This window comes from Ziziphus jujuba, chromosome 8 (genome assembly GCF_031755915.1).
Source record: "Ziziphus jujuba cultivar Dongzao chromosome 8, ASM3175591v1".
In the NCBI taxonomy this organism is placed as follows: domain Eukaryota; kingdom Viridiplantae; phylum Streptophyta; class Magnoliopsida; order Rosales; family Rhamnaceae; genus Ziziphus; species Ziziphus jujuba.
In genome coordinates this window covers 25,034,096-25,045,406 of record NC_083386.1, presented here as the reverse complement: position 1 = coordinate 25,045,406, position 11,311 = coordinate 25,034,096, and the positions used below count along the sequence as shown (strand labels likewise).

General features: G+C 30.3%; 1 protein-coding gene across 1 annotated transcript; it reads left to right on the top strand.

Moving 5' to 3' along the window:
• The first annotated feature begins 7,684 nt into the window (after window positions 1-7,684).
• On the top strand, window positions 7,685-9,680 carry LOC107414377 (gibberellin 20 oxidase 1). Its single transcript, XM_016022490.4, has 3 exons — window positions 7,685-8,406; window positions 8,499-8,820; window positions 8,996-9,680. The coding sequence occupies exons 1-3, from the start codon at window positions 7,853-7,855 to the stop codon at window positions 9,272-9,274; spliced, it is 1,155 nt and encodes a 384-aa protein (XP_015877976.3). The 5' UTR covers window positions 7,685-7,852; the 3' UTR covers window positions 9,275-9,680.
• The last annotated feature ends 1,631 nt before the right edge of the window (window positions 9,681-11,311 follow it).

Below are 11,311 nucleotides of genomic sequence, written 5' to 3'. Positions count from 1 at the left end.
AAACAACAAAAATGTGTTTTGAGTTGTTTTCAAAAACTTCAAAACTTTAGAAGAATAATTTGCAATATAGAAGCTCTAACTTATCCTGAGGCCATAATTCTGTTCATGTTGAATATCAAGTCCAAAGGCTCTCTTAAAAAAAGAAAAAAAAGGGTAATTACATTTTAATATTTTTGACTTTTAAAAATTTGCTATTTAAGCTCTTAACTTTTTTGACTTGATAATTTAAATTCTCAATTTTTTAATTTGTTGCAGTTGAGCTTGTTTGATTTTTAACTAATAAACTGAGCTTAATGGTCATTTCATATTATTTGATATTAAATTGTTTTAAATTTTAAATTAAACAACATTAAAATGCAAAATTTAAAAAACAGTTATTAAAATCTTCAATTTTAGTATGTTATGGTTTGAAATATGATATGATTTTAATATTAGTTGGATGATTTGTATTTTTTTTAATAATAAAAAGGTATTAATATTTTTTTAAAATCAACATGATTTAATGCTAGTTATTGAAGCAGCAGTTAAATCCTGTAATCAAAAGTTAAATAAGATGCAAGGTATAATAAATTAAAAAATTAAAGCTCTAAATTATTATTTAAAAAAAAATTGAGAGTTTAAACTGCATAATCTTAAAAATTTAGAATATCAAAATACAATTTACCTAAAAATAATTAAAAGAAACAATTTGCCAAAACTTATTATATGAAATAAGTTTTTATTCTCTATTTTGAGAACCACGTTTAAAATATTTATTTAAACAAACAAAGAAAAAATGGCGAAACAGATCAACTATTCATTACCTTTTTTTTTTCAGATTAAATAAATTAAAATTAGCGGGGAATTAAGTACAACTCAAAAGCTGTTTCCAAAATATGTTAACAACATGCCCATTATCTTTAGGACGCTACAATTAAATGCTTGTAATGGGAGGGCTCTGAATAAATATTAAATCAAAAAGAAAAGCTAGCTTCACTTCATAGTGAAGTCAGGGATCAATTGACCAAAAATATATATATATATATAGCTTTAGGTCGTAAGACCTTCTTTTTTTTTTTTTTTTTTTTTTTTTTGGGGGGGGTGTTTAGATCATAAGAATAAATTGAAATATTTTGCCCGTCAAATATAGAAGTTAGATATAATAAAATCTCACACGACACGAATCTATACTATAATTTACAGATTTGAATTTATAATATTGTGTTGGATCAGTATCAGTGTCATCCAATAAGATCCAATAAATTAACGAGTTTCAACGGATAAAATATGATAATACACGATAAAACAATTAGATCTATTAATGAGAGTATTTTATAACACAAATTTTATAAAATTAAAATTATTTAATTTATTGTTAAACATATATTAATTTGTTCTTTTTTAGTTTAATTTTTAAAAAAATCTAAAAACAAATAAGAATCTTTGTAAGTTTTTTAAAAAATATATTTTATTTTTTGAAAGCTAAATCAAATTTAAATTTTTAAATTTGTGTTTATTCTTAATGAGTTAACGGATCAGATGATGTGTTATATGATAATTTATCGAATGGATTCAAGTTTATCTATTTTCACACGAAAACTTAATGGTCGTATTTAGATTAACTAAATTCCACACGAATACAATTTAACACAACACGTTGCTAGATCTATATAGAAGAATTGAAGAGCATCCGCAACCTTGGGGAGGTTAAACCAACTTAAAAAAAGAGAACATTCTGAAGAAACACACCTCTTAAGTTTAATCTTTGATCATTAATGTTATCTTTTAAAATAAGTTTTACGTATACTATATTTTTTCTACTTATTGTGAAAATCATTAGTCATGTAAGTTTCCATTTCATAATGTATTCAACTAAAAAACCAAACCCAAAATCAAATGGGTTTCACAAAAGAAGGAAAGAGCAATATATAATGGTAACGTTACCAGTTGAAGCAATTTGATTTTTGGTCTATGAGATATCTTTGTTTGGATGAATTTTGGCCTATGAGATATCTATCTATATAAAGGAACCTAAAGATATGGTTTGCCTGGACAATTTTGCATGCATATACCTAGAAAGCTGCTTTCAATTTTTGCAAATTTTATTCCTTTTTCTACTAAAGTTCAAATAGCTTCTGTTAGTTTGCTTCTTAATACGTGTGGATTGGTCTTTTCGTAAGCTTCATAACCTAATAATTCATATAACTTACTACATTCCTTCTTGTATAAATTGAACCGACATAAGTTGATTCTACCATGCCTATCTACTCTCTACTTTGTTTGGTGAAAGTTAGAAAAGAATGAAAGAAAAGAATGAAATAATTAAACTGCATTACAATTAGTGATGCTCGTATGTGTATGATTTGTCGTTATTTCTTGCTTGTTGATGCATGTTATTCCCATTACAAGGCATGTTATTCCCATTACAAGGGGAAAAACCAAAAAAAAAAAAATGCTACCTGGCTAGTTTTTACCCTTTTTAGAGCAATTATATATATATTATGTGATAATACATTTTTGGTAAATGTTTTGATATTTTCAAAAAGCAAATCAGTGGGGAGAAAGAAAAATAACTTGGGAAAGTTGGAAATTTTCTCTTTCTCAAAATAACTTTTTGGGAGAGAGAAAATTTTAATGTATGGTACCGTTATTCCCCATTATAAGGGAAAAAAGAAAAATATCCTATCTAGCTAGTTTTTACCATTTTAAGAGCAATTATACACGTTATGTGGTAATACATTTTTGGTTTTTTTTTTTTTTTGATATTTTAAAAAAGCAAATAAGTGTGGAAGAAGAAAAATAACATGGGAACAGGTGGAAATTTTCTCTTTCCCAAAATAACATTTTGTCCGTTCTCTCGCATTGTTTGTTGGAGATTCTACATATATACAATTAGTGTGACACTAGTTGACAAATATAGCCTTTACTTCCTCTTATTTTTACCCAATTTCAAAATCAAGAAGGCTAAAATTTTAAATACATACAATTATTTTTTAAAGGGATAATCATTTAGAAAGAAATCCACAATGCATATCGTTGATTATGACGAGGCCAAGTGACACTCTTTAGAGTTCCATTAACCAACTTCACCCTAAAAATGTTGCATCTTAAAAATCAAATGGAATTGTCAGGGTGCCCATTTTCTTATAAAGTAGTCTAGATACTAAAGGTCCCACCAGCAAATGATGGTGCATATAGGGCAAAAAAGCAATCTATCTTTTGGTAGATAATGAAAGGAAACATGTACTACATCAATTTGTATCTATTTATGTATTCACTTTCTACTAATAGTTGGTAACATCCAACAGAAGTTCGTGTATGTGACGGACATGTTTTGGGTCGGACTAGTAGCCATCTTTTCTAATTGCTATGCATGAAATTGTGTCGAATCCACCACCACCATGCTAGTTGCTGCTCTTAATATTTGACTTTAATTCATATATATGCTGATGCTCCATATACCCCACTTAATCACTAAACTTGGATTTTATATAATTTTGTAAACAGTAAAACTGTCTCTTAGCCCAGTAAGTATCCTGCTTAGTTGTACCACTAAACGTCTACAAGTCCGTTGACCAAAAATCTTACATATACGTACTTAATTACATTGCATAATGTTTTTTAAGGTTATAGTGAAGTGCTAATTTGGAACTTGCTTTGTTTAAATTAATGGTTTTAAATAGGTCTTAAATAATAAAATTAGCACTTTGTTTGATAATCAACAGGGTGAGGATTGTGTGCCTGCCTGCCTACCATTTGAAAATTCATGACTCTCTTCCCAACACTCAGTTTCTTTTCTTGTAGGGGGTAACCCAAAAATAAAAAATTAATAATAATAATAATAATAATAATCTCTTCTCAAGTTCTAGAATTCAAGCTATATATGATCTGTTGAAAAGCTACACACATGGCTGCTGATGTTCTTCTTCTGATAAATCAAAAATCAGTGGAGGGATATTTTAATCTGCGAATTTGCATACGATAGAAAACCCAAAAACCAAACTGAAACCATATTATTTGGACAAAAACAATAAAAAAAAAAAAAAATAGTGCCAGACCAATCTTACTTGCTCGGTAGCATTTGATTAAGTAAGCGTATCACACATAATTAAACAAAATAAAATAAAATCATAAACATTATCAAGTGTTCCCTTAAACGTTCACTTTTTATTTGTTCTACTAAATAGCTATAAGAGTTGAGGATTGAAGGCATGGTTACGAATAACCTTTTTTGGGTTTCTTACATTTTTTTGTGTAGCTGATACTGTGTAGTCATGCTCTGTTCTCTCTGTCTACTTTATTTCATCATTTTTATATTCCCTGTTCTTAATTTTAATCATCTATCCTTCTTCTTCCAATCAAACAGAGTAGTATGAATACTATATATATATATATATATATATATTACACTTGATGGAAAAATTCTAACCAACACTAACCAGTCGCTATACTTTAATATTTTTAGCCCACGATAAGTAGAAAAGGAAGATTGTAATTTAATATTTTTAAATACAGTTACTTGATAAATTTTTTTTTTCTTCTATAATCATGCCAAGTTGATCCTACTGTCTCATATTTTGGAGCAAATGCAACATGAGCACAATATATATTTTAAATTATATGTGTTCCCACTCATGCCTATTTTAACCATAATTCTGTTTAAAGTAAGAAGTTGTATCTTTTTCTTCTTCTTCTTCTTTTTTTTTTTTTTTTATTTCTTTTTTCTCTTGTCCAGTAAAATCCGATTCAGTGTCTCACCCTCAACTTTGACATTTTGATTAATTATTTCCTCTGTCTCTCGATTACCACAATCTTCATGATCACTCTTAATTATTAGGGACTATACCCACATAATATGTTGGTAATTATGATACCCAATTTAATTTACCACTTTGATAAATTAATATCTTCTTCTAATAACTTATAGGGGATTCGAATATTGTTATTTTTTGGAGATGATAGTGGGTGATACTGATACACCAAATCACCAAACCCTACAGATTGTGATTGTTAGGAAATGCTTGGGTCAAGGTAGTCAGCCATTTCCATGACACAAAAGCTCCAAACTCTTTAGTTTCTGTCATTTTTTGTTCCTTTAAAAAGATCTTTCTGAATGTAACAGAGATACTCTTCCTGGCACTTCTCAATTGGATTTGCAATCATACTAGTTAGCCACTACTTTCAAAACCTACATTTCACAAGTACTTTTGTCCCCATAACACAACCACACTCCTAGTTCATCTACTGTGCATTGCTCTCTCTCTCTCTCTCTTCCGCGCCCCCCACCTTCTCTCTCTCTCTGTATCTCTCTGATTTTCATTGTTTCGAGTTATGAAGAAAATAATTCTAAGAAAATATTGAGATAATTGATCATAAAGGACGTGCAAGGGGAAATGGGAAAAAAATATTATACATGACTATATCATTTCTCTTGAGGCAGCTCATCTCTCCTGCGTGCCAAAGTCCTTTTGCCAGTAATAAGGTAATAAGATCATAATCTAGACAATAACCCCCAATAGAATAAAATTATTCTTTTTTAGTTAATAGGTTAATTTTGCTACCCTCTCAATTTTACAAATTTTGTGCTCTGTTTCTTAGACTAAAATTTTTAATATTTGAATCCTTGAACTCAGAAAACCAGTTTAAGGATAATTGTTAATGGAGGAAAGCACTAATTTAGAGTCATTTAACTACAATGTTTACTTTTAAATGTCACAAGTCACATGGGAATAGTTCAATGGTAAAGTTATTATTTTCTCTCAATTTGAATCCTTCCACTGTAATATTAAAAAAAAAAAAAATCCTTAAAAGCTTTTTTAAGTGTCAACATTGAAGTGGAAAAAAAAGGGTAAAAAACATACAAACTTGGAGGTACAAATATATGTCTACAAAACCTTCCCTGTCATCTAACTCACTAGCTAGGTGTTGAAAAATTACTCCGGAAGAGACAAAAATATTTGGTAACATAAATATAGAAAATAAAAATTATTGATCAAATAAACAAATAAATAAATTTAGCCTGTTTAATTGAAATGATGTCTTTAAATAAGATATGTCCCATCAGTTTAAAAATATAACGATTTTCTTGATCATGAGCCAGGTGTGCAATGGCAAAAGACCTCACTTTTGGTCAGGGCCCCCAGAATATATATTTCAAGTTTTTTTTTTTTTTTTTTTAAATATTTAAATTGTTTTTAAAATTGAATTAGAAAATATCCTAGTAAAAGTAACACTAAAAATAAGAGATAGCATTTTATTATTTTAGATTTTTCTAATTAACCAAAGTTATTATATATTGTAATTTTCCAAAAATAAAATTGCAACCATAATTTTTTTCCCTCTAATAAAGCTATAATTTTAGTCTGATTAATGTTTATTTCTTAGATATATATGAGACATAAATCTCTTTTAGACTCTTACCCACTTAGTTTTTTATATTTTAAGTCTTTTTAACCAACTTTCATTTTTTCCTATCTGATCCAACGTTGCTCTTTTAAGATATCCATTTTTTTATGGATGAATTATATTGCGAACAACTCTTAAGTTTACCTCTTTCAAGATCCCACATGGACATATACATATATAGTAATATAAGGTTTTTATTTTCATATATAATTATAAACATATAGTATTTACGAAGAAACCTCGGTGACATTGTCAATTAAGGATAAATGGATCTAATTATTTAGAATTTTTGAATTTGATAAATAATAAAATATTACATTAAATTTAATAATTCTAAATAAATGGACTCATTTATTTTCAATATAAAAAATTAAAAAAGTCCTCATTTTATCACTTACCAAATTCAAAAATTTTAAATAAATAGACTTACTTATTTTTAATTTAAAAAGTTAAGAACGTCATAGTGTTCAGAATTAATTATAAAAGTCGTGTTTCAAAGCCTACTGTTGTTCAACATATGGCTAGAAAGTGGCTTAAGACTCCAAAATCTCATGGCCAGCCTTGCTTTTCATAACCCTTCAATTATTTGTAATGCTTAATATTATATATATAGATATATATATATATATATATAAAATATTAAAAATAATATATAGAGAGTAAAATAGGGTGGAAAAAACAAGAAGTTCAAATCAAAATAATAGTAAAACCATGATAAAATAAATGTAATTAGAGCAAATGTTACAAAATTAATAAACAAACATCTATAGAAAAATAATAATAATAATAATAATAATATAAAACCCGCTATAGTATTACGATTAGGACCCTAACTTCCAATTAAAGGTAATAAAACAACTAAATATCTATAATAGAAATATAACCGTTTGAAATTTTATGAAATATGCAACGGTCAAAATAATTAATAAAAATTAAAAATATTAATAATTTCAAATAAAAATCTAAACACTAGGTGTCCCCTCTTTCTGTGTGGGGTTTAGGCACTAAAATTTGTTAGTCTAATAATATCACTTTTTTGTTTTAGAAAGGCTATTTTGAGGAACACAGAGAGCGGGTGACCTTAGTATTTCCTTCGTCAATGAATGCCAAATATCGGGAAAAGGCAACAATGAAAAAGACAAAGTTCGAATACCTAAATACTGTCGAATGAAAACCCTTTTTTGCACAATATTTCAAAACCAGACCCATCTTTGCAAAAAAAGAAAACAAAATTAGAGTGAGAGAGAGAGAGAGAGAGAGAACAAGAACTGAAAAGGGCTAGCTATAAGATTCCAATCCCTTGTGTAATACTGATGCCTCAAGTGTGAGCGGCCTTTGGCTTTTCTTCCATCACACATCTCAAACATATTTTCACTCACTCCCTCCCTCCCTCCCTCCTCTATCTCTCTCTTGCAAAAGCTTATTAGCTTTTTATAGCTCCAAAAGCAAAAACACACCGTTAAATGCAATGGCAATTGACTGCATCACAACCCTCACCAATTCCATCCCTCACCACCCACCAAAAGACGAAGATTCAAAAAAACCTCTGGTTTTTGATGCCTCTGTTCTCAGCCGCCAATCAAACATTCCAACGCAATTCATTTGGCCAGACGATGAGAAGCCCTGTATAAATGCACCAGAGTTCCATGTCCCACTTATTAACTTGGGTGGGTTTCTCTCTGGTGACCCAGTTGCTGTAAAAGAAGCCTCTAGGCTTGTCCATGAGGCATGCCAGAAACACGGTTTCTTTCTCGTCGTCAATCATGGTGTCGACCCCAAACTCATAGCAGACGCTCACCGTTACATGGATGACTTCTTCGAATTGCCACTCTGTGAAAAACAGAGAGCTCAGAGGAAAGTTGGAGAGCACTGTGGCTATGCCAGTAGCTTCACTGGTAGATTCTCAACCAAACTCCCTTGGAAAGAAACGCTCTCTTTTCGCTATTCCGCTGAACCAAACTCATCCAATGCTATTCAAGACTATTTTTGCAATGCCATGGGTGACAACTTCAAGCAGTTCGGGTAAGATTAACGTAATTTTATTTTGTTCTGTTTCTGTAAAATATTTTATGACAACATAGTTCGATTTCTTTAACTCTTTGCTCTGTTTTCAGGACGATTTACCAAGAGTACTGCGAGGCCATGAACACTCTTTCACTAGGAATCATGGAGCTTTTGGGCATAAGCCTTGGAGTAAGGAAAGCCCATTTCAAGGAATTCTTCGAAGAGAACGATTCAATAATGAGGCTCAACTACTACCCACCATGCCAAAAACCAGACCTCACTTTAGGCACTGGACCTCATTGCGATCCAACTTCGTTGACCATACTTCACCAAGACCAAGTTGGTGGTCTCCAAGTATTCGTGGACGATGAATGGCGTTCCATTAGCCCGAATTTCAATGCGTTTGTTGTTAACATAGGCGACACTTTCATGGTACGTACACAACTATAATAATTATCAACAGCAATAGAGGCAATAGCAATAAGCTTATATCATTTCAAAATAGAAATCGAATAGAATTTGTCTTTTATTTTTTTCTACGCTCATAAAAGAAAAAAGGAAACGAAAAATTTAGATGTAATTAATTATTTTATTTATTTATTTTCAGGCCCTTTCAAATGGGAGATACAAAAGTTGCTTGCACAGGGCAGTGGTGAACAGCCAAATTACAAGGAAATCACTAGCATTCTTTTTGTGTCCGAGAAATGATAAGGTGGTAAAGCCACCAAGTGAATTGGTGGACAGTTTGAGTCCAAGGATATATCCGGATTTCACATGGCCTTTATTGCTTGAGTTCACACAGAAGCATTACAGGGCTGATATGAAAACACTCCAAGTTTTCTCCAACTGGCTGAATCAACAAAAAACCCAGTTAGGTGAAAAATAAAAAAAATTGTTATTGCTATTGTTATTTTGAAAAAAACAGAAGCCGCTAAATGAAGTAGATTGAAAGCTGGAAGAAGAAGAAGAAGAAGAAGAAGTAAAGGAGGACTTTGGGAACAAAGGCAGAAAAAAGTCGAGGAAAAGCCAGTTTTTTGCTTAATAGCTTCAGGCTAGCTTTTTAATGATGAATCAAAAGGGATGACAGAGAGGGATATAAGGGAGCCAATAAAAGAGCTGGATTTCTTACAGCTAATTTTTGTATTTTTCTTTCATAATATAGAAGAAAAAAAAAGGGCTATTAAAAAAAAAAAAAAAAACTATTTTACCTATTTTTCTTCTTCATGTAAATAAACCATGGACAGGGTTTTATTTATGAATGCTTCAAGCGACAAGATGTATTGGGAAAGTAACCCCTTTTATTTTCTGCGTTGGTCTCTCGGGACCTACATATAATATATATAGTACAAGGGGTTGGTTAAGGGCAAAAATACTCTCTCTCACTCTCTCTCTCTCTCTCTCTCTCTCTCTCTCTCTCTCTCTCTCTCTCTCTCACACACACACACACACACACCCACCCCAGAAAAAAAAACAATAGGGGGCAGTTTTACCTTCCATAGAAAATGTCCAAGCCCAATTTGTAAAAGCCATTGCTACAAACCTCGCCTTACTAATGGATTTAGTTTTTAGATATTTTCGAATTCTAGACCTAGGAAAATAACAATTAAAAATCTAATGAGAGCATTTATATTTTCCAAAGAATCGAATGCTAATTTTTTTCCTATTTTGCACATAAATGAATGTCTTCAAACATAACCAGCTATGTGTGTTATAGCAATGTGATGGTGTTAATGAAATTTAGATTTGAAGCTGCCAAATCCAACCTCTGATTATCAGGCTATGATATTTGTTTATTGAAAGCTCTTGGACCTAAGTGGGAAAGAGTTAAAAACAACCAGCAAATAAATCCAATGGAGTGATGGCCCACCAAAATGGATGATTCAGAGTAATAGGGTGCTAGAATCCATTGAGGATTGACAGAGGTTTCTTTTGTAGTTATTCATCTCTGAAACGTTTTTAAAAAAATCATTTATCTTTTTGGATTTGTTGTTGTATTATCTTATACCTGGAGATTTGGATGGTTGTGTAGTATTAGAATATTTGCAACAATTGTCGTGGTGTTTGTTCTTAAATGCCGCAACATTCCTTTGGTGATATTATAAAATTAACGGAAATTTGGGAATGAAAGGATATATGTACGAGAGGTAGGGCTTGTGTCATGATCAATATTATCTCTAATAATTCATTTAAATATTATCCTTTTTTTTTTTTACATCAGTTTTTTAACTTTTTTTTTTTTTTTCAACTTGTAGATCTTTCATTTTTTTTAATAATAATAAAAAAAGATCTTTGATTTTTTAACAAATAAAAAACGGCAAATGACCAAGTGTTATATGTGGCCATTTCACCATCTACGTTTTTAATTTTTAATTATGTAATTTGATCAGGCTTGCACCCATGGTTCACATGGAAAAAAAATTATAATTCCAAAATCTGATATTCCTTGTCTTCCATTTCGAAATATAGGCTATTTCTCTTGAGTAATGCTATAAATATCAAATTTGCTAATCAAAATTTTAATATTTAATGATGTGATAGTATGTTAATGGTTCAAATATTCTATAAATAATGTTTTGTATAAGCTTCTAATTAAATCAAAATTCGTTTTGATCAATTGTAAGCTGTATAATAATAATAATAATAATAGTTGTCTTTCTATGTTTATATCCTTTTTCCAATTAATTTTGACATGATCAATTGTGTATTTATCCTAATTCAACGTCAACGAATAGAATCAACTAAAATAAAGAATTGCAACTGATAATAATAATAAATTCTTCAAGAACACAGTTAAAGGTGGTAATGGTCATTCTAATATTGTTTGTACAATGTTGTGCCCTTAAGCATTTGTCCACAGTTTAGAACAAATATTTGGACTCCGGATTGACAACAATAGCAAACACAGCAAACGATGAAACCTGTC

Coding starts and splice junctions, on each gene's coding strand:
- LOC107414377 (XM_016022490.4), top strand. CDS start 7,853: ATGGCAATTGACTGCATCACAACCCTCACCAATTCCATCCCTCACCAC. Junction 8,407..8,498: donor GACAACTTCAAGCAGTTCGG/GTAAGATTAACG, acceptor CTCTGTTTTCAG/GACGATTTACCAAGAGTACT. Junction 8,821..8,995: donor ACATAGGCGACACTTTCATG/GTACGTACACAA, acceptor ATTTATTTTCAG/GCCCTTTCAAATGGGAGATA.